Below are 22,868 nucleotides of genomic sequence, written 5' to 3'. Positions count from 1 at the left end.
CTCACCAAACCGTAGCAAATGCGAAGTCTGGAGGAATGCAATCAATCCTGGGCGGTGCAGGGAACTTGGTTTCCGGAAAATCTTGTAGGCACAATAATCTCCCAAGTATTGTGCTACCCTATACACAGTATGACGAGCCCACAGTTCCCCTATACACAGTATGACGAGCCCACAGCTCCAATCTAAACAGAATGATGATCCCACTGGTCCCTTATACACAGTATGATGAGCCCACAGCTACCCTATACACAGTCTTGTGCCGTCAGAGCTGCACTATAGAAATTATAATGCCCCCCAGAGCTCCCCTATATACAGTATAATGGTCTAACAGCTCACCTGTGCACAGTATAATGTCTTCACTAGAGTTGAGCGAAACAGGTCGGCCAGATTCATAAGTCGCCGACTTATGGCAAAGTCGGTTTTCGCCAACCAAAACCCGACCACAGCATGAAGTCGGCCATGCGGTCGGCAAAACGAGCGCCAAAGTCGGATTTCCCAGAATGCTTGCACGTGACTTTTTTCAGCCACTGAGCAAGGATGTACACTGCGGAGAGAGAGAGAGAAAGCGCGAGAGAGATTGATTTCGCGCACTTTAAAAAAGCGTCCGGCATGTAGGTGTGTTTACTGTCCTCCACTCCCTGCCGACTTTGCTTCCCCATTGACTTGCATTGGCTTTCGTGTTTCAGTCGGCCTTCGACTTTTCCCGATAGTTGGCCGATTTCGTTCGACTCGACTTTTGAGAATGTCGGGTTTCATGAAACCCGACTCGACCCTAAAAAAGGCAAAGTCGCTCATCTCTAGTCTTCACAGCTCCCCTGTACATAGTATGGTGCGCTCACAGCTCCTGTAAATACAGTATGATATCCCCCACAGTTCCCCTGTACACAATATAAATCCCCCACAGCTCTCCTATACACAGTATGGTGGGGCCACACCTCCCTTATACAGAATATGATGGGCCCCCAGCTTCCGTATATACAGTATGATGTCCCACACAGTTCCCATGTACACAGTATAATGGGCCCAACCGTTCCCTTAAACACAGTATAAACACCCCACAGCTCCCATATACACAGTATGGTGCGGCCACAGCTCTCATATATACAGTATGATGTCCCCCACAGTTCCCCTATACACAGTATAATGGTCTAACCGCTCCCTTATACACAGTATAATGCCCCCACAGCTCCCCTATACACAGTATGGTAGGCCCACAGCTCCCTTATACACAGTATGATGGGCCTGCAGTTCCTATACATACAGTATGATGCCCCAACAGTTCCCCTGTACACAGTATAATGTCCCCGCAGCTCCCCTATTCACTGTATAATGCCCGTGAAGCTCCCCTATGCACAGTATGGTAGGCCCACAGGTCCCTTATATACTGTATGATGGTCCCGCAGCTCCCGTACATACTGTATGATGTCCCTCAGAGTTCCCCTATACATAGAATGATGTTTTTACTGCTCCCCAAAACACCGCATAATAGTTAATAGTGTTCTGACACCGTGCGGCGCCTGCACTGAGAGTCCCACTGTCAGGAGGAAATTATCTTTATTCCTCCCAGCAGCCTCGCTCTTCCAGTCATAGGGGCAGTGCCGGCATGGTTTCTGTCACTGCTCTGTGCATAGAGAGCGGCAGCTGTAACTGCACCCCTTATCCCGACTGACAGCCGGCTCAGCACCCTCTACCACCCGGTAGCTTTGCTACTGGTGCCCCTATAAACAATAATGCTTCTTAAGTGCCCACTTGACATTTAATAATGTCCCCCATGTACAGTAACAACGGCCCCAGTATCGTTGATGTAGGCAGGTGGTCAAGTGATGACTCTTTCGGCTTCTCTCAATTCCCTTCTATTGAGAGAAGCCAATCCTTTCTAGTCGACAAAAGCAAGCACTGGGACGCATGACCACCTGATAATGCCAGTGATATTGGGGGCTCAAGCAGCAGGCTCTCCCTGTCATGATTTGGCAGTCTGCTTATTCATAAATTATTAAAGCACCACTCTAGTAGGGTTTTTTTTCACCACTGGAGTGGTGCTTTAAGCGCAAGTCCCCTGCCCTTGTTATATACATATCCTCCAGTGGATTCAGTTTTTGGCACAGCTCCAGACCCACGGCTCAATATTGTGAGCGCAGCTTCTGACAGGTCAGAACTTAGAAGCTACATCACAAACTCTTAATGTAAGTTTATGAAGGCCAGAACGAGGGCAGAACTATGCGAAAACAAGGCCATAACTAGGCGAGAACGAGGCCAGAAAGAAGCTCTCCTAGCCTCATATTGATTAGTAACCTCCGCATTGCTCCATGAAACACTGGAGCAGTGAACAGGTCACATACTACAGGAGATGGAGCGGAGGAAAAACAGATGAAACACCAGAAGGTGAGTATCAGACAGTCTGTAGAATTCTTGGATTTTAATTGTCACTTCAGCGGTGAAACTAAAATAAATGCTGGAGTGGTGCTTTAAATGTGATGCAGCTCATGGTTTCTATATGGGGGCTTCTTATACTAATACTAGTAAAAGACCCAGCTGGTTAGTATCAAAAGCCCCTGACTTTGGCATCAGCAGCCCCCTCAGACAGCAACTATTACATGTAATAGTGCATATAATCTCCTAACAAAACAGTATAATAATCAGCCCCCGGTGCCCTGTCCCCCCTCCCCCACCTCAGCCCCCACAGTACCCCATTCTCTCACATTCACCCCCAGTGCCCTGTCCCCCACCTCCACTTCCTCTCCCAGAATACCCTCCTGCTCTCACATTCCCCTCCAGTGCCCTGTACTCCCTCCCCCACTTCAGCCCCCACAATACCCCCATCCTCTCACATTCACCCCCAGTGCCCAGTTCCCACCTCCACTTCAGCTCCTACAATACCTTCTTGCTCTCACATTCCCCCCCAGTGCCCTGTACCCCTCCCCCAATTCAGCCCCACATTACCCCTACCCTCTCACATTCACCCCCAGTGCCCTGTACCCCTCCCCACCAATAACCCCATCCTTTCACATTCACTCCCAAGTGCCCTGTCCCCCCCACTGCAGCCCCCACAATACCCCCATCCTCATATTCACCCCCCAGTGACCATGACATGACTTCATTTAAGCAATCTAATAAATTCCATCCCCACTTACCTATGAAGTTTGCAGCAGGACCAGGAAGTGTCTGAGTGAAATGCTATGTGGGCACTGCCCTGAGCCAATCCTAGCTAGCATGGAGTGAAAACTGCAGCTTGGCAGAAGCTCCTCAGGTGACAGGTCAGTAAAACCTGCACCATACAGCGCAGGATGGAGACTCTGCAACTGGCCATTGTGCTAGCAGCCTGCAGAGTCTCCATTAGACAGGAGCAGGCATTGTGCTGTATTCCTGCTGTGCTGTGTTCTGCCTCATCAATGAAGTGGCAGTGACTCCTGGAGAGCACCTTCATGTGACAGGGCCCGGGTGATGGCCCCCTCTGCCCCCAGTAGCCGTGCTACTGTATTGGGGCCTTAAGAACGTCTTCAATATCCCCAGCACCAGGAATAAAAAAAATTAAATGGAACCTGTCACCCCCCCAGGGCGTTTTTCAGTTAAAGAGCCACCTTCAGCAGCACTAAGGCTGCATTCTGTGAAGGTGGCTCTTCTTTTTCTGACCCCTAGTAACGCTGAAATATCGACTTTTATAAATAGCTCCTCATACCCGTAATGTGTCCCATAGGTATGGTGTGTCCCCCTGTATCAGCCGCCTACCATCCGTCCATCATGCCTGTCCGGTGTCTTGGCGCCGCCCACCATCTGTCCATCATGATGCCCCTGTGCGTCGGTGCCTCCTCCTGTTTTGAATGCCGGCGCCTGTGCTGTGACGAGTTCTCAGGCATGCGAAGTGCGCGCTGCCCAAGAACCAACATCAGGCTATTGTGTCTGCGTGTTGCGGAGGCCCCAGCCCCGCAGTGTGAATACATCATAACACACTGTGGGGCGGGATCTGGGGCCTCCACAACACACAGGCGCAATAGCCTGATGTCGGTTCTCGTGTAGCGCGCGCTGCGCATGCCTGAGAACTCGTCACAGCACAGGCGCCGGCATTCAAATCAGGAAGAGGCACCGACGCACAGGGGCATCATGAAGGACAGATGGTGGGCGGCGCCGAGACACCGGACAGGCATGATGGACGGATGGTAGGCGGCTGATACAGGGGGACACACCATACCTATGGGACACATTACAAGTATGAGGAGCTATTTATAAAAGTCGATATTTCAGCATTACTAGGGGTCAGAAAAAGAAGAGCCACCTTCACAGAATGCAGCCTTAGTGCTGCTGAAGGTGGCTCTTTAACTGAAAAACGCCCTGGGGGGTGACAGGTTCCCTTTAAAGTCTTCCTTCTTCTGCACAAAGCAATTTCCTCTTTTTGGGACAGCTCCTTAGTTGCTTAATATATTTATTCAGCATTATTCTGCAATCACCAAAGATGCAATCAAAATTGATACAGCTCATTACACAATGGCGCATTATGTAAAGTGTCTTTATGGCTGTTTACTTTCCTGTGGTTTTCTTCTTATGTGGTCGGCAGTTTCTTTCTCATGAACATAAATATTCATTAAAGTCAGTACAATGTGGGAAAACATTGCCAACATCAACACATTGAACAATGATATTATTCCTTGTGGTCTCCTTGACGTGAAATCAAAGACTTCAAAAACAAAGGTGACAGCTTGGTCTGAAATACTGCATTGAGCAATGAATGGAAGTATGGACTGGTCTTCTCACCAGGGACCTTGGTAGAAGATGTTAAAAACTTGTAAATAATCAGGTTAGTTTCTTGACAAAAATCGTCCTACTAGTCAGCCTCCTTGGACTATGTTACTAATAAATAATGTATTCCACTTCAAAAATCTGACATGTGACGCAGAAATTGTATTGGTTCGTGCCAACCTTCACATGTGAAAAAAGATGGATTTCCTCTTTCTAACTTTTAATGACTTTGGAAGCCCAGGACAAATCTCAAGTACGAAAAACAAGGAACAAATGACAGCTACAGTTGTGCTCAAAAGTTTACATACCCCGGCAGAATTTTTGCTTTCTTGACCTTTTTCAGAGAATATGAATGATAACTCCAAAACTTTTTCTTCACTCATGGTTAGTGGTTGGGTGAAGCCATTTATTGTCAAACTACTGTGTTTTCTCTTTTTAAATCATAATGACAACCCGAAACATCCAAAAGACCCTAATCAAAAGTTCACATACCCTGGTTATTTTGGCCTGAAAGCATGCACAGAAGTTGACACAAATGGGTTTGAATGGCTACTAAAGGTAACATCCTCACCTGGGACTTGTTTGCTTGTAATCAGTGTGTGCATAAAAGCTGAGTGAGTTTATGGGATCCAGACAGACTCTTGCATCTTTCATGCAGCCACTGACGCTTCTGGATTGTGAGAAATGCAGAAAGCAAAAGAATTGTCATCAGATCTACGGGAAAAGTTGAACTGTATAAAACAGGAAAGTGATACAAAAAGATACCCAAGGAATTGATAATGCCAGTCATCAGCGTTGAAACTGTGGTTAGCAAATGGAAAATCAGGGGTTCTGTAAAAATAAAACCACGGTCAGGTAGACCAACAAAAGTTTCGTCCACAACTGCCAGGAAAATTGTTCAGGATGCAAATAAAAACCCACAAATAACATCAGCTGAAATACTGGACTCTCTGAAGACTAGTGGTGTGTTTGTTTCAAGATGCACAATAAGGAGGCTCTTGAAGAAAAATGGGCTGCATGGTCGAGAAAGCCATTATTGAGAAAATGCCCCAAAGTATCTCGCCTACAATACGCAAAACAGCACAGAGACAAGCCTCAAAACTTCTGGAACAAAGTAATTTGGAGTGATGAGACCAAAATTGTACTTTTTGGCCACAACCATAAACATTACATTTGGAGAGAGTTCAACAAGGCCTATGATGAAAGGAACACCATTCCTACTGTAAAGCATGGAGCTGGATCGCTGATGTTTAGGGTATGTGTAAGTGGGTGAAGTACAGGAAGAGCCGAGGGAGAGTTGCCTTCTCTGCTCCGTGCCCGGAACCATTGAGCAGGGCAGCAGGTTCCCTGGGGGAGACAAAAGCAGCCTGTTCAGCAGCCAGGAACCGGAAGGGAGGAAAGCAGAGAGCGGGAAAACAGCGCGCGCTTTCCTCAGAGTGGCACAGACAGCAGAGAGGGCAGGACGCTGACAAAGACCGGGAGAGACAGAGATCTCCGGTACAACAGCCAGAGTCAGAGGGACCGTGTGCAAAGCCTGCGGACCGTGAGTACGTGAAGCCGGGTACTGCAGTGACAGGAAGGTTGCATGCTCACCTTAGTGATAAGATGTTTCCCTGCAAAGAGACTGTGTGCTGTGACAAGACACTTCCCTGCAAAGAGACTGTGTGCTGTGACAAGACACTTCCCTGTAAAGAGACTGTGTGCTGCGATAAGACTTATCCCTGCAAAGAGACTGCGCCCAGTGACAGCGCTGTGACCTGTTAGAGAGACTATACCATGTACAAAGTTCCGGTGACCCTTGTGTTAATGCAGAGCCCCTGATTCCGGTGGGGAAACACCGCTGTGGAGTTGGAAAGAAGGACTTGGAGCATAGGGGATATCGTTTGTCTCATGCCCCTCTGGCTCCCGGAGTAACCCCACATATTTTGGCTGTACATTGTTAAAGGCACAGGATACAGAGTACTTCAGACCACAAGAGCTGCTGGTGATTCGGCGCCAACGTTGGAGAAGAGTGACCCCTTCAATAAAGACCCCTGCAGACTGATAAGTTCCCCATAGGAAAATTACCTTTATTACTGTTCAATACTGTTCATGCTTTTTGGCTGCTTGCTTAATTTGTTTTCATATTATATTCATATCTACACTGTTAATTCTGCCAGTTTTATTCCCTGTAAATAAACCTCCCTTTAACTGTTGGTCCATCTGTTCCGTGGTGACATACTCTTCTCCTGCACTTTATTACATATGTGTGAGCTACAAAGGCACAGGAAGCTTGGACAAAGTTGAAAGAAAGATGAATGCAGCACATGATTAGCAAATACTGGAGGCAAATTTGCAATCATCAGCAGGGAAGCTGTGCATGGGACGTACTTGGACGTTCCAACATGACAACGATCCAAAACACAAGGCCAAGTTGACCTGTCACTGGCTACAGCAGAACAAAGTGAAGGTTCTGGAGTGGCCGTCTCAGTCTCCTGACCTCAATATCATTGAGCCACTCTGCGGAGATCTCAAGCGCGCAGTTCATGCTAGACAGCCCTGTAATTTACAGGAACTGGAGGCTTGTTGCCAAGAAGAGTGGGCAGCTTTACCTCATAAAGGACCTCATCCACAGCTACCACAAAAGACTTCAAGCTGTCATTGATGCTAAAGCAATACACGGTATTAAGAAATGGGGTATGTGAACTTTTTATCAGGGTCATTTGGATGTTTTCAGTTGTCATTATGATTTAAAAAGAGAAAACACAGTAGATTGACAATAAATGGCTTCACTCAACCATTAACCATGAGTGGAGAAAAAGTTTTGGTGTTATCATTCATATTCTCTGAAAAATGGTCAGGAAAACAAAAATTCTGCCAGGGTATGTAAACTTTTGAGCACAACTGTAGATTATCCAATCTATGGACACTATATGGCCTGGTTCGTCAAAGCTTTTACCCCAGTCAGGGTGTACATAGAAATCATGGGACCCCATAGCAGAAGTTCTAACTACCCCCCCACCATTAATATTCAGCGGGATCACAGAAAAGCATATCTCACAACTTTGCAGCCTTTACATTTCCTCCTAATGAAGCCCTAGATTCACCTTTCATTGCACCCATAAAGTATGATTCTCACAAAAGTGCCCCACAAATGCTGTATGATACCCCCACAGTGAATTCCTCCATATGCACAGTATGATGAGCCCACCTCAACTCCACCGTCAAAGTATGATGACCTCAACCCAATATACTGTGACCTATATACAGCCCTGCATGCAGTACAATGACCCCCGCACCTCTCCACGCTGTATAATGGCCCACATTAGCCCTCAAAACAGTATAATTGCCCCCACATAACCCTTCAAATATTATAACGGTTCTCACATAGCCCTCCAAATGTTATCATGATGTCCACGTAGCCCTCCAAATCTTATGAGCCACCACATAGCCTTCCATATGGTATAATTGGCCTCACATAGCCCTCCAAATAATATAATGGCCCCCACATAGCCCTCCAAATATTATAATGGCCCAATATAGCCCTCCAAATATTATAATAGCCCCCACATAGCCTTCCATATAGTATAATGAGCCTCACATTGCCTTCCATATATTGCACTTCCCATAGTCCTCCATATAGTATAATGCACCCTATTGTCCTCTGTATAGTATAAAGCACCCCCATAATCTTCCATATAATATAATTCACCCATTAGTCTTCCATAGAGTATAACGCAACCCCCATAGTCCTCCTACAGTGTACTGCACTCCCCATAGTCCTCCATATAGTATAATAGGCCACCATATTGTATTCACTGATTTAAAAAAAAAATACAATACTCACCTCTCCTCGTTCCCCTCATTGCTCCGATCTCTGCAGCGTGCGTTCTGAAGCACCGCACATCTCGGTGCAGCGGACACCATGTAGTGACGTCACCACACCTGCTGCACTGAGACGTCTGAAGCCGAAGAAGCTGGAGGAGGGATCGTCAGCTGACTCTCCCACCTCCATCATTGCTTTCAACTGTATCGGCATCTAGGGTGAAGGACCCCCATAGAAGCAGAGTGTCCGGCTGCCATTGGTGATACGCCAGTGACGCCAGTATACATGACAAGCATCGGCACTTGCTATGCCAGAAATATTACTCTAGCAGGGACTGCAGTAGGATTTGTAGCCAGGCACACACAGAGGTGTACGCCACTCATGCTGATTCATGAAGAGAAGTATAGCTCTTTATGACTCAGGAGCACCTGATTCTTGCACATCTCCTCATGATGATCAACGTGAACAACAGCGGTCTTGTTGTTTTAGGTGCTATAACTGTAATAGGGGCATGATACATCTTTTCTCAGTGACCATTAGAATTTTCTCACCTAGTCCAACACACTAGTAAAACTTTGGACATGACACATTCCTTTGAAATGGAGAGGAATAAAAATTACATGAAAACATACTGAGAGTTAGGACATTGTACTCTGTGTGACTAACCAATAAACATAAGTTAAATGGATTATTAAAAGTCTGTCGTAAATTTTGCATTCATAACATACTTACCTTTCCATGCTCCTGATTTATTTTTCTTCGTGGCAGTGCTGGCAGAAGAGTATGCCGGCACAGGTGCTTAGCCTAGTCATGCTGGTGAACAGTAACTCAGGCCAATAAAGGTTGACCATTCAATCATGGTGCCTGGTTAGCAGACCAGTTTCAGGCCAATCAGTGGCCCCAGTGAACCTTTTAGGTCTTGTGTTTTGTACCCGGTGCCAGCTACCTAATAGCTAATACTAAAACCACTAGTGTTCTGACACGTTTTTAGGCCACTGTATTACTGAAGGTACCAGACATCTGACTGAAGAGAGAAAACAGGCAGTTCAAAATATCTCAATCTTTACCCAGGTCACACCAACAGCTACGTACCTTTTCGGGTTTAGTGTCCTATTGCAGGCCTTGGATAAGGTCTGCTTCCCAAGTTATGCAACCCCTCTATGACTGCCTGTTATCGGATCCCATTGATCTCCATCAAGAAGCTATTGTTTCTTGACTAGGATTAAACCATGGATGTCCAATCTGGTTGACGTTGGACTGTCTGACCGTTCTTTTGCTTAACTCCTCTAGACATTTCCCTGAATATCCCTGACTACACTTCTTGGTTCTTTGTCTGCCCCTGCTTGTTTAGTTTATCCCTTCAAGTTACTTATTCAGTCAGTGACTACTCCGTGGACGCAACCTGAGGACCTCTGTGCGAATTCCAGATGTCAAACATTGTAGCTGACATGAAGGCTTCCTGCAGAAGCATGTTTTGGGCTGACGGATTTATTGTGGCACCTCACCCAAAAGTATTTGCCAACTATGTGATCATGGATTATTTTCCAAAACTGAGACAATCTTGTTCTGCAGATCTCATGTCTATGGCCAACTCTTATCTAACTGATATACAGAAGTTATGATGGCCGTACATATTAGATAACTGTTATTCTAACCTGGTGGCATCTGCTAATTATCTAACATTTATGACCTTGGAGGTCTATTGACATCATGGTAAAGAAGGATCAGACAGTCATTGAAATCCAACATGCCTAATCCTTTGTTTTTAAGAGCCCTAAGTTGTTGCCAGAGGGGTCTATTACCAGCACAGTCCCCTTTTCCTCTTGTAAACATAATCAAGCGTTAATGTTTTTTTAGGGGTCAGGAGTTAAGGCTATTAGATGGCTTTTCTGCCTATAACCATCTTAGGAGTGTAGCCATCCTTAGATTTGGCTCCCTGTCTCTATTTGGACAGAGTTTCTGCTTAGGCCTGACTTATGTTTGTCTCAAATTTTGCAATAATTTTCTCACGATGGATGCCCCCATGGTTGTCCTTTTCAGTTTTGGCAGTGTCTTTTCTGGTCAAGTCCCAGGAACCAGGTGTTCTATCATTCATTAGATTCTTAAAAGTTAGTGCCAACACCAAGGTTCAACAAGGTCCACCAATCTCTTTTATGGGGTCTATAATTGGTCAATTTTCACATCTATAAGGAAACATGGAAAATCTCATCACTCGAACAGCTCTGAGTCTTCAGAAATATTTTTGAGATTTATAATAATATCTCCCTTACTCATCTTCTCTTCCTTTCATATATGGATATATTATAGAGTATCATTTACTCATAGACAACAGTCACATACTCCTGGACTTATTGAATCACTGATCCTTTCCTGTCATTTTCCCTCACGTTTAGCCCTTAACTATATTAATTTGCAGTGACACGAAGCACAAATATGGTTGCAATCTAACAATGCCTAATTCATGCCATTGCACTGGTTGTGGGAGTAGAAAAACACCTAGGTCACACCCTACGTACTGATATTTGACCCAAGGTGCATTGAAATAGTAAACTGGTTGAGTGAGAAGCGGTGGAGGTTACATTTGGCAGAAGTGGACGGAGCTGCGAGGTTGGCTCAGCTGAAGAAGTGCAGTAAGTTTCAGGCTTATGTTGGAGGTACACTGTTCGGGGTGTTCATATGGAACTGCAAATTCCACCTGGTTACGTTAGTTTTCTGAACATCTACAGAAGTTATAGTGATCGACAGAAGTGTTTGCATGAATTGTATAGCTGTGTAACACTTAAAAGGCTTCTTTTAAGATTTATATAAATGAGCACTGAAATGTTATGATTGAGTCAATTGTTGTGAACCTTAGGATTAGTAGGAGACTGGCGGCTATATTTATTAGGCCACGGCTACAAGAATTCATTTGCATGATATCTACTGTACATTGTTCTAAATTTACATGCAATGTCTACATGCATGGAAAATAAAACCAGCCTATAACAAGTCCTCCAAGAAAAACACTCAGGAATTTAGTCTACGTTCAGTAATCCCATTAAAGAATAGAATAGTATAATGCAATAGTAGCCAGAAACGACTGATATCAGGAAATAGTGTTGTTTTTTTAACTGTACAGCAACTAAAGATAATATGGACATTATATTTCGTACAGTTCATGATTGTGTCCATCTTCATGCTATTCCTGGTGTGGTTGGGCGAAACAATGTCCATATTTGATTGATTTGTTCCATTGTATATTTTTAGATAGTTGCTCCACCTGCATATACTTTCTATTGTGTAATAACACAATGTTATATATGAGAAATTAGATAATATATGTAAATTAGATTATATGAAAGGAACTACAAGAGAATAAAAGGCAGAATTTGTCTATAGGCTCAGATTGCATGGTTTCCCAAGGGTCCTCATTAGGAGAGGGCTTATTGGACCATTCTTCTACTCCACAGCAATACTGCAACCTAATAGTGGTATATTATCTGAATTTATTAGTGCAGCTTGATAATAGGGGGCCCAGGCCGCTCGCAGTCCAGTCCTGCAATATAAGAGAGTAAGTCAACTGCTTATGCAAAAAAAACAAAATCCTCAAAGTACAGGGGTGTAGCTTAGTAAGGAGTGAGGCAGACAATCACTATGCCTTGATCAGGATATTTAGCTACCCGGTTGGTTGTGAACCGAGCTCTACAAATATATGAGTCTAGCTAAGACCCTGTACTTGGGACCGTTGGTCCTGCACCTATCTTACAAATGGGGTCTATCTTGTGCCACCGGGAATACACAGCAAGCACGGCTCTCTGCATTCACTTCTATGGAAGTTCCAAGAGTTACAGAGCAACCATTCACCTATTTGGGAGTTTAGAAAATTCTTGAACATGTTTGCTTGGCTTTCGGATCTTCCATATATGCTAATATTAGAGAGTCACCTTTGTGGGGTCACCTCTCCATTCTTGGTGACTGATACTCAAAATAGGTGCGGGTCCCATACATTGTACTTGCATCTGTCAGACATCTTTGTGGACAAGTAATAAATGTCGGAGCTAGGTGTAACCCCCTAAATGTAATATTTAGCAATATCAGGTTCAGACCTGGCACTGACCATTGCCAAACTCATAATATAGTTAAATGAAGAAGACTTATAGCCTTCCCAGATTTCTAGGTAACCTCCACAAAAATAAAATATATATATTATATATATATATATATATATATATATATATATATTACCAAAATAGTTTAGTATAGTCCTTAGGATGCATGTGGAAAAAAAAATGTCAAACCCATTAGTCACAGATGATGTTAAAAAAATCAATGGCTGAGTCTTCTCTTGCGAGGGAAATTTTATTTTGCCTTTTGTCTTTGGAAGAAAAGATGAATAATAAGTATTGTAATTATTTAATTTCCTTGTTGTCTAATAGGATAGCAAAGGAACGATCCATCACCCCAACACCGGTGCCCCGTCAAACCAACAAAGACAGGTGAGTGCATGTCCCTGAAACAGTCTTGCAGAAATGCTTCATTGAATACACAAGTTGGTATTGATATGAGAGGTTAAAACTTACCCAAGATGATGAGGTGCCCATTGTTTTCATCCTACGTCAGACAGGGCAGAGTAGGGGGAGGCTCCTGCTATTGTCTTACAGCCAGACTCAGGGCTTGCATAGTCTGAGTGGTCATGTGTATGGGGAATTGGGAGGAATAACTAAGTATTCCACCAACTGCAGTTGAACGTTGTATGAGCTCCTTTTCCTTCTTTTCACCAGCACAGAATACACTAGAGACCTATGTAAGACAGCGCTTACAGCGTGTGTTGGGGGACACTTGCTTGGCAATAGGATTCAGTCACACAGGAACGATTTTCTCCATTAAACAGTCTATTTTGTTTATTTAAACATCATAAACCACACTGTATGCCATGTTGCGCATCACAGACCTAACATATAGTCCATAGCACTTTATAGTATCTGGCTTTACTCACAGTCACTAAACACGCCGGACTTCGCACTTCATCCAGTTACCATGGGTGATTGCATGCCGAATAGTTAATTAACGTCCACGGAACCCAACAAACACCAACAGTCTGTTCCAATGACAGATACTTGTCTGCCGTTATTAAACCCCCTTTATCTGGAGTTACCTTCCTGGAGCTCCTGCTCCACACACTGACTCATTGTCAGTCCTCTCTACTGAGAAAGCTGCCTATACTGGGATAACCTCCTTGTGACCAGGGCACTCCCGACAGTCCAGACCCTCAGAAGGACAATAGCTCCCACATCGCAGTGCTATCACAGACTCTGCACTTCAGGAAGTCCACTCCTTGGACCTTCCAACACACAGGCCTTCAGGACCTTAGAACAATGAACAAACCCTGGTCACATTATGTAGCTGTCACCACCCCCATAGGTGGGCAGTGTATGTGTGGTTAGTCAGTCCCACTCAGTTCTCCGACTAACCCTGTAAGCCCCCTTATAAACTACACAAACACTTGTGGAACTACAAGTCCCAGAACTACAACATTTCGGGCTTACAGCGCAGAGGATTTCATCTGCGACACATACCGGCCATTTACAATAATGCCGGTCACTGTCTCACCATCACAGTTATGCCTCCATGCATATCCTGAGGAGCACATACAGCGCCCCCTAGCTGTAACAGGGGTCACTGCCTCACACGGGTATAATTTTTGACTCCTAAAAATACATACTGTTAAGACAGTTTTGTATGTTTCACTTTCTGTTGTCAGTGAGAATTCTGCAGGGGAACCTCCACTCATTATTATCTCCCCAGAGCTAAACAGTAACAGGTATGTGTCAGGCAAATTATTACTAGTACTACATGTATTTATTATAGGGTGCAATGAAAATATAAAAAAAAAATTGGAGCAACCAGTTATTCTGATATAAATTTGTCATGGCCTAAAATGTGAAAAATAATGTTCCAAAGTACTGGGTCTCATAACAAATGTCCAAGGGGTTGTTACTGCAATGTAGAAAAAGTGCCATAAATAAAGTGCAACATTCATGAGATCAATGGGAATATGATAAAGAACAAAACATTGAAATATTTTAGCATTTTGTTCCCCAAACTGTTTTCAAGTGTTGCAATAAGAAAAAAACCTTATAATAGAAGCATGCAAAATTGGAACAAAAAATAGCAATAATTAAATAATTTCTTCTCTATGACATGTCTATTAGACTTGCTGATCTCTGAGCCAGGAATCCCACTGATTCCCCAAAAACAAAAGGGTCCAAATTCAAAGTAGAGGCTTGCACAACTTCATGTTTGATATATGAAATCACAGCATCCAGTATTCCTGATTGGGGCCCTGGTCATTATAAGAAATAGAACTTATGGTATATAACACAATACTGCATGCTACCATTTTAGCTAAATAATTCAATGACTCTTTCAAATCCATTTTATTTTCAATTGAATCATTAATGCATATTTTCATTTCCAGAAGCAATCAGCCTTCAAAGCCTGGTTTTATCACTTCTGTGGATGAGACAAAAGTTAGTGAGACCAGATACCGAGTTCCTGAGAGTCTTGATGAACCAGAATCTTATATCAGCAATAATCGGTAAGAAGCAGCATTGTTAGAATTAAGTTGTAATGATTTATTTTTTTATTTCGTTATAACACTTTCATCAGTTGAAAAAATTGTTTTGTCATTGTTTGGATATTATTCAATCATACTTACTTTGGGTACCGCAATGGGGTCTTTCCTGTCTCCTCTCTCTGGATTGCAAAATGCTCATATCAGTCTCAATAGCCATTCTAATTGTTACATAAGTAATATAATTTCCAAAGACAACCTAAATTATCATACTAATCACTTAATGTGCTGAAGTATTGTAGTTGGCACAAAAATAGGTGGGATGAGCCAGCCAATTGCGGGACCCGAAATAATAAAAATCTAGGGACAGAGATAAGAAATTAACTCAAACCTATAACTTATAGCTGAAAATTTGGTACTGTATCTTCCCTTTTATGATTAAATATGTATGATTTACTTGTCAACAGAACATCTTCTGGAAATAGAAGAGTGACTTTTTCAACCACCGAGACAGAATCCGAGCGCCCTCGAACTCCAGAGCAGAGAAGTAACTCTCCAAGGTAATTACCATCACATTGAGTATTATTATCAACCTAATAACATAATGAATATGTATGTACATATGTATGATCACTTATTGTACTATAGTATCACACATGCCTAGCTGCAGACAACACATTAACATTATACCAAAATCTGTTATTTCACTGTGAAGAATCACATCCTATTTATTGATGTTGCTGCAGTGAATCATCACAGGCTAATTATGTATTCAGATATCAGTGCTGCAAGTAAGTTCCACCATTTTGGAATAAAATTTGATATTTTAATTAAACTTTCATTCATGAATCCTGTATTCATGTACATGTGAGCCAGAACCTATGCTTGGTCGATGACTGTCCCTCTGGCACTTTCAATACAGCGACACAGATTTGAATATATAAATATACATTCTTGATATATACTGTATATATGCAAATATGTATATGCATACATGTGGGTGGAATATTCATATATTACCAAGGAACGTTTTATAAGCTTAAAATGGAATTACAGTATGAAGCAATGATGTACTTTCCTCTTCTGATCACAATAAAAGAGTAGATGTTAACACTAGGGGCCGATGACAAGACCAGTTGACCATGTTAATTAATAGATGACCCTGATTAGTTTTTTATTTATATCTCAGACCTATTGCACGTCCCCGTGAAACCACCACAGTCACCACAGAGTCCAGATATAGAGTTCCAGAGATTCTTGAAGACACAATGCTAGAAGCAGGTCCATCCAGGTAATTGATATCTGTTAATTTCTCCAAAATGTTTCCTAAAACCCTATGGTTTGCCTTTTGGGTCATATTCACAAGCTATGAAGGGTACAATTTCTCCATGTGGATATCAAGCTAGTAAGAAAAACTAGAAGAAAGTCCAATCCCTTGAAGCATACGGTGACTTTAGACCACAGATACCCAACTGTTTGGGAGTTGCTCGTCCTCATCAGTACGGAGTAATGATCCCTTTAGCTTTATGTACTATAACAAAGTTACAGGAATATCCTTGTACATATATGTAGGATTTTAGATGTGCCTAAAACTTTCACTAGATGTGACGCTTGTGACGATGAAGTATTGACGGATGAAATAGTTGCATGTTTTTCTGGTGAAATCTGTTTGCCTTTGTTGCATAACTCCATTGTCATACATGAATAGTTTTTCTATTACCAGTTCATCGTTGGAATCTTATTAAACTAAAGCACTCATATGAGTCACCATTATACGGTTCATGGAAGGGCCCCATTGCTAAATTGAAATTTAACAACCGTATAGTTACCGCCCTCAATAATCTGCATTTAGGCTGAAGTTTACTTAGGGATAGTATATACTCAAGTGTATAAAACTCATACCTCAAGAGCGTCATCCCTCCTCCATGCAGTCAACCATGTCTATGTCCCAATTTGTGCTTTCAGTCCTTTAGCTGCCTGAGACAAATTAAATGTCACTCCTTCCTTCCCTCATATTTACAGATAGGAAAGACAGAGAGTGCACGCAGCGCAAACAGACGTTCCCTCTTCAGTTTGATTTTCCTACTGGTCGTAATGACAGCAGTCAATAAGTCTGACTGGTCAGCGCTGCCTTCTCCTGCTTGACTAATGGCTCCTTTGCCTGAGGTCACACAGAGGCTGTCAGTAGGCGGTGCTGGGAGTGATTAGAGCTGGAGTGACAGAGGCTTCAGATCTAACATAGCTCTCCTTTGCATAGCACTTCAAACACTGATTTCTCAGTAATGGAGGAATGAACTAGCCATGTAAAGGTATTCCTGGACTTGTCTTTTCAAGGACTTCATGCACATATAGTTTAGGTAGTGAAATCCTGCTGACAGATTCCCTCTAACAAGTGCAATGCCACTCCATTTATTGTCTGTGGCACTGATGGATATAGCTGGAGTGCTGTCATAGGGATCTCTGTTCTAGTGAATGGTGGAGGTACAATTAGATATCTATCACCTAACTTCCTAACCTCTCCACTGGTGGTGAACATTTGACACCAGGTGTTCTCACAGATTAGATGATCACTTAGGACCCCGGCAGTGAGACTACCTGTGATGGTCCAAGTGGAGAAACCCATTAATAAATTTCCGTAGACACTAGTAAGCTCCTACAACTTTACTCCATGATCATCAGAGAAAAGTCATGTTTTCCATCTACCCTAAAAAAATTCTTCTAACATTTTAATATAGGGAGAGGTCTAACCCAAAAATAAGTGCCTGAAGGGAGGTGACAGGTCCCGAGGCAGAAGATGAGATATTTCTGGTTGTGTGTGGCTCCCAGATAGCACTTCTATGTGGGTTTTCAGCATTCCCAGCATGCTTGGGGTTGGTGCAGTCCACTGTTTTTTGAAGGAGGTGGCTCCATCGGAGAACTGGTTCTACCAGCGCTCTCCACTGTACGATATGTAGATGATTCATCGCCCTGAGACTAGCGCTATGTGCATGTTCAGCTGTACATAACAGTCATGGAAATTCTTTCTGCTGTCATGAAGGTGATGCAGCTTAGATCCCATTGTTTACCCAGCAGTAACGTATGGTAACGTATGGACCTCCTCCTCCTTTTATTATACAATGTATGGTTATACCCAGGTTAATGTGCACGCGAGCCCTGCTACTAATACAAAAGAAGGGTAACGCGCACGTAATAGCAGGTCTAGGGATCTAGTAAATTCTTTCCATTCCTGAATCCATGTTATTCATAAAGAAGATCGTTATTAAAACTGAGCTGGGTGTAAAAAAAACTCCTAAAAATTCAGGTCTGATCGTATAATAAAAATGCCGTAATTTTCTAATATACTTTGTAAGTTAGTCAGGACGGGGCAAACCAGGGTATATGTAGCGAGCTCTGGAGCTGAGAACCCTCCATACAGTGTGGGTGCCGGCTGTGTTATACAGTTGGCGGCCGTATCTAAGGCCCAATTCCCAAAAGCATATTTCTAGGACTGGGTATGGACAGCAATTCCTGGTCATACTGTATGTGCCTGTGAGTCTATAAATTTAAGTCTGTAGAACCAGGATCAGTCTGGGCATTACAGTCTATGTACGGATTATGAAATACACTCGTGTGAACCCAGTGTAATTGATGCAGTTTTGACCTCTGAGATGACCCTATCAATAGTGACAGCGGCATATAAGAGGTTGGAAATAAGGGAAAGTTGTCCCTTCCAACCACAATGCCCCTTTTTTGTCCCCACAACATGATTGTGTGGGGTCTGATGGTCCTGTCATGGTTAGCAGGGGACCTTCGGAAGACCATGTTTATGAAATGTTTGTACACCTTCATAGGAGATAATTTTATAAGAAAATGTACTGTTAATGCTATGCAGGATTGGACACAGACAGAAGAAGTGTCCCCTGTGCAAGAACAGGACATGGGCCCTTTACAGCCCATCAGCTCATCATAATGCACAATTCCTCCTGCTATTGGAGGTACATGTGGCCCCCTGTTCTCTTGGGCTCCAATGCGACTGCCCCGGTTGCACCAATGGCATGTCCGCCCCTGGTGCTATGTATTGTATAAGTTATCCCTGATTGAAAGTATTATTTGATTCTTCTTTTCCTTGTTATTTGCTAGTTATGGAGGCATTTACCCTATGATGTTTTCCTCATGGGCGGTTTAATAATCTTCACAGTAGTTTTTGTTACTCAGCTCAGGGGTTAAAATACAGCGGTCGGTCGGCGTGCTCAGTCTACCAGGACTGCCGCGCTTTCTCCAGCTTGTCAGCAGTGATATGCCCATTTTATACTTTTTCTTTGTCTGTCCCGCTCTTTTACCTTGTGTGACCTCGATCACATCTCATGAATACAGAGGAAAGCGTGGAACGTTTGCATGACATTACTGCCTCCTCTCATCACTGTCTCCACATAAAAAGCTGCAATTATTGGAGGTGACATGAGGATATACGGACAATGCGTGATCTGCTTGGGAGATAATACAGGACTAATTTTTATGCATCGTAAAGGGCATTTCCCAATAAATCCAAAGACTAGCCCAATAAATATACATTTTTTAAAGATGTTAGTTGCTGTCAATTCAACTAACTTTGCATAAATCAATCGTACAAGCAAATATAACTTTTGTAATATATCTTATCAGTGAAAACTGCTTCTTTCTCCACTTACGAGCCACGTCTTCCTCTCCCCTTGCCACCCGAATTCATCATTTAATCTGAGAAAAAAAACTTCAAATATGACTTGGTCAAAGCAAGAAGGACTGCCAGCTTACTAAGGATTCAGGTTACACATTCTATTATTTAGAGAGGAGGAGTGAAGAGCTCTCAGCGCTGCTTCAATCTGCTGATTTACCAAATTACAGTGCTGGATTCACAGTAACACAGCTCAGTACTACTTTTATAATGTTCTCCATGCCTTTTTTTATTTTGTCTTTGTGCTACAAACCAAGTTAGAGCAGAAATCTCTCTCCACCCACGAGCTCAGAGAGAACTAAAAATGATAGCTCTCAATTACTGAAAATTGCAGGATACAAGTCATATAATGGCTAGAAATAGTTTGATTCATCATGTACTCACTAATGACAGCTAATTCTGAAAAGGTGCTAGATATGCTGTTATGAGGTGCATGAGATGTGTATTTACAGGTCAAGGTGAAGGAAAACTTTTTGGGTAGTTTTAACGAGTAAATGGTTTCTTACAAAAATTTTGACAGGTGCTGAAACCCCCACCAATTATTAATAGGATGAAAAGAGGGACCAAAGAGCCAAACCGAGCCCTGCTTGCCTCCAGTCTCTGAGAGCACGGCTGGGTGCTTCTGTTTCTTTGTTTTAGCAATCAGCCCATTGACCCCTAATTATCAAAACTTCTCTATGACATATCAAAGGTTTAGTAGAAGTTCAGTTACACTATAATGATGAACATTTTGCTTGTCCTCACCTTACAAAAATAAACAAAAAACAGCCAAGTAGAACTTTTACAGGGGTCATCACACCCCTTTTTTATGATAACCTCCAGGGTCAGCTGTCCATTAGTTGGGTTACAGAAACCCCAATGATCAGTTATTGGGGGAAGTTGTGGCCAGACATAGATTGTCCCCATAAGTACAGACCTGGCCATAAGAGCTGGTATTTGCAGAGGCTTTCCATTGTAAGAGGACCTTCAAGCGCAAGGACATACACAGAGGGGTTTTCTGGAAAAGGGAGTAGTGCATGTCATCATCCTTAGACCGTGTCTTCTGACCGTCTGCTTATCTATTGAAGAACGATTATTAATATGCAGCAATTACATGATTATCCGAGCTAATTACATTCCAAACCGGAAAATTGACTTAATGTAGCGGAGCAAACTGTCTTCTTTAAAAGGAAAAGATTTAATTTCATACATGCAGAAATATTTCACTACTACATTATTATCATAGTGTACTGATCCATCAAAGGTCAATGAATGTATCTCAAAGTCATTAAATTGTCATTGGCATAAATCAAGAGCACAAACAAATACAAGAAAATTCTGAATACATCATTTCAGAGGAATGTAAATATTTCTTCACTTATGAAAGAATTCTTCCACTCCCTCCTCAGTGCCGAACTAATCATTCACTCTGAAAAATTGTTCAAATGCATCTTGGTCAAAGCAAAACTGACTACCAGCATAGTGAGGTGTCAGATTACAGATCCTATTAAAATTTATGGAGAGGGGAAATGTTAGGAAGAAAGGAGCACGCCGAACAATGAAAATCTATGCATACAAAGGTAGAGACACGGGCAGATTGTACTGCAGCTTTCAGTAAATTTCCCTTTTGAGTTGGATTCACAGCTACATTGCTCAGTACTGCAGTAAAATGTCCACCATGATGTTGCTGCTTTTATCACATGTCCTACAGAGAAAGAAGAGTGGGAATCCATCTGTGTGTGCTGTGTATGGAGACATAATAGCAGCTAGTATCCACCCACTAGCTCAGAGGCAACATAAAATTAATTTACTCTGAACAGTTACCAATCTGTATGCAGTGAACTCCCTCTGAAGTTAGCTTATTAAATTAATTTTATGATATATTTCCCTATCATACCTTTACATTATTCTGTAGTCTCCAAACTAAGCCGTACCCTTTATTTTAATTTATTGTAATACTTAAATTGTGGTAGTTTTCCATATTTTTCTGCATTTTAGTAACTTGTTTATGAATCAGTGTTTTCCAATACTCATGTAATGATACGTAATGATCATGCAGGATACTGCACCTTGTGTAGACGACATGTCTGAATATAATTATTGTGGTCTTTTAATTAGATCCAGCTCACGTACAACAGTCACTACAACTCGCTCTACGGATCCGATATACACAGAATATATGGACGACTCCAACAACCGATCCACACGGTAATTGAAGGGAGAAGGGATCTTCTCATTCATTTATAAAAATGTAAAAAATCAAAAAAATCATTCTATTTCTTTTTTATTTTTACACACATCACCTAATGCATTCAGTCAAAGAAAAGCAAAATTCCATCATCCACTGTAAATATAGTACAGTCACCCAAAATATAGTGAATCCTGCAACCCAACCTCTCAGTCTTTGATACTTTCCAAGACGTATCTTGTAAGAAAGTTCATGCAGCGCTCATGCCAGTGTGCACAAACCCTTATCTATGTTGTAAAAGTGCTTATTAAGGCATGCAATATGGAGTGACAGTAAGTTTCTCAGTTTTACTTGATTTCAGTCAACCATTGATTCTTGTTATTTCTAGGACTGTATCCAGCTCCAGAGAAAAGACCACCACAACCAGCAGCGTGGAAACGAGATATGAGAATCCTTCATCTGATGCCAGCCAGTATGATCCTCAGTCATCCAAGTAAGCTGCACTTCACATTACACACAACCAATGTGCCCTGGTTCCTAGTCTTGGCCAGCCTAAGGGGCCCAATACTTATTACACAGACGTCGGCCTAACCTGCCAATATGGACAATCTAATGTGTATGAGGGCCTCATGATTGATGATGTAGGAGGAGATAAGGATCCGCCCAGTTCGATTTTGCAAGATAAGCCGCTACCAGAGAAGTCTGGCAGTGGCTCTCTCATTAAGAACACAAGAGCGCTCCTGTGTATAAAGGAAACAATTGGCCAATCCATTGTGCGGCCAACAGCTATCTATTTTGTATGTGGTCCCTAATTCTGACCAGGCTCATAAGATAAGACAAGATGGGTCGAAATGTTCAGATTTCTTCATCACACTCAATCATCGTGTTAAGATTTTATATGAAGTATCTTTTGCAATACCCA

At 42.6% G+C, this 22,868-nt stretch overlaps 1 protein-coding gene across 10 annotated transcripts in view; it reads left to right on the top strand.

Moving 5' to 3' along the window:
* ZNF185 (zinc finger protein 185 with LIM domain) overlaps positions 1-22,868 on the top strand; it is a 155,254-nt gene that overhangs the window by 116,598 nt on the left and 15,788 nt on the right. For 9 of the 10 annotated variants that reach the window (XM_073543437.1, XM_073543434.1, XM_073543432.1 and 6 more), the window contains 7 exons: positions 12,952-13,011; positions 14,277-14,336; positions 14,994-15,113; positions 15,557-15,649; positions 16,279-16,380; positions 21,877-21,966; positions 22,335-22,439. In XM_073543437.1, the coding sequence (XP_073399538.1) occupies positions 12,952-13,011; positions 14,277-14,336; positions 14,994-15,113; positions 15,557-15,649; positions 16,279-16,380; positions 21,877-21,966; positions 22,335-22,439 (630 nt within the window). The remainder of the gene's footprint in view (positions 1-12,951; positions 13,012-14,276; positions 14,337-14,993; positions 15,114-15,556; positions 15,650-16,278; positions 16,381-21,876; positions 21,967-22,334; positions 22,440-22,868) is intronic. The other variant, XM_073543433.1, reaches the window with a different exon arrangement.

This window comes from Dendrobates tinctorius, unplaced genomic scaffold, assembly GCF_039654945.1.
Source record: "Dendrobates tinctorius isolate UK_male_01 unplaced genomic scaffold, ASM3965494v1 ptg000133l, whole genome shotgun sequence".
In the NCBI taxonomy this organism is placed as follows: Eukaryota; Metazoa; Chordata; class Amphibia; order Anura; family Dendrobatidae; genus Dendrobates; species Dendrobates tinctorius.
Note: the sequence above shows the minus strand (reverse complement) of the source record. Positions and strands in the feature narration are given on the sequence as shown.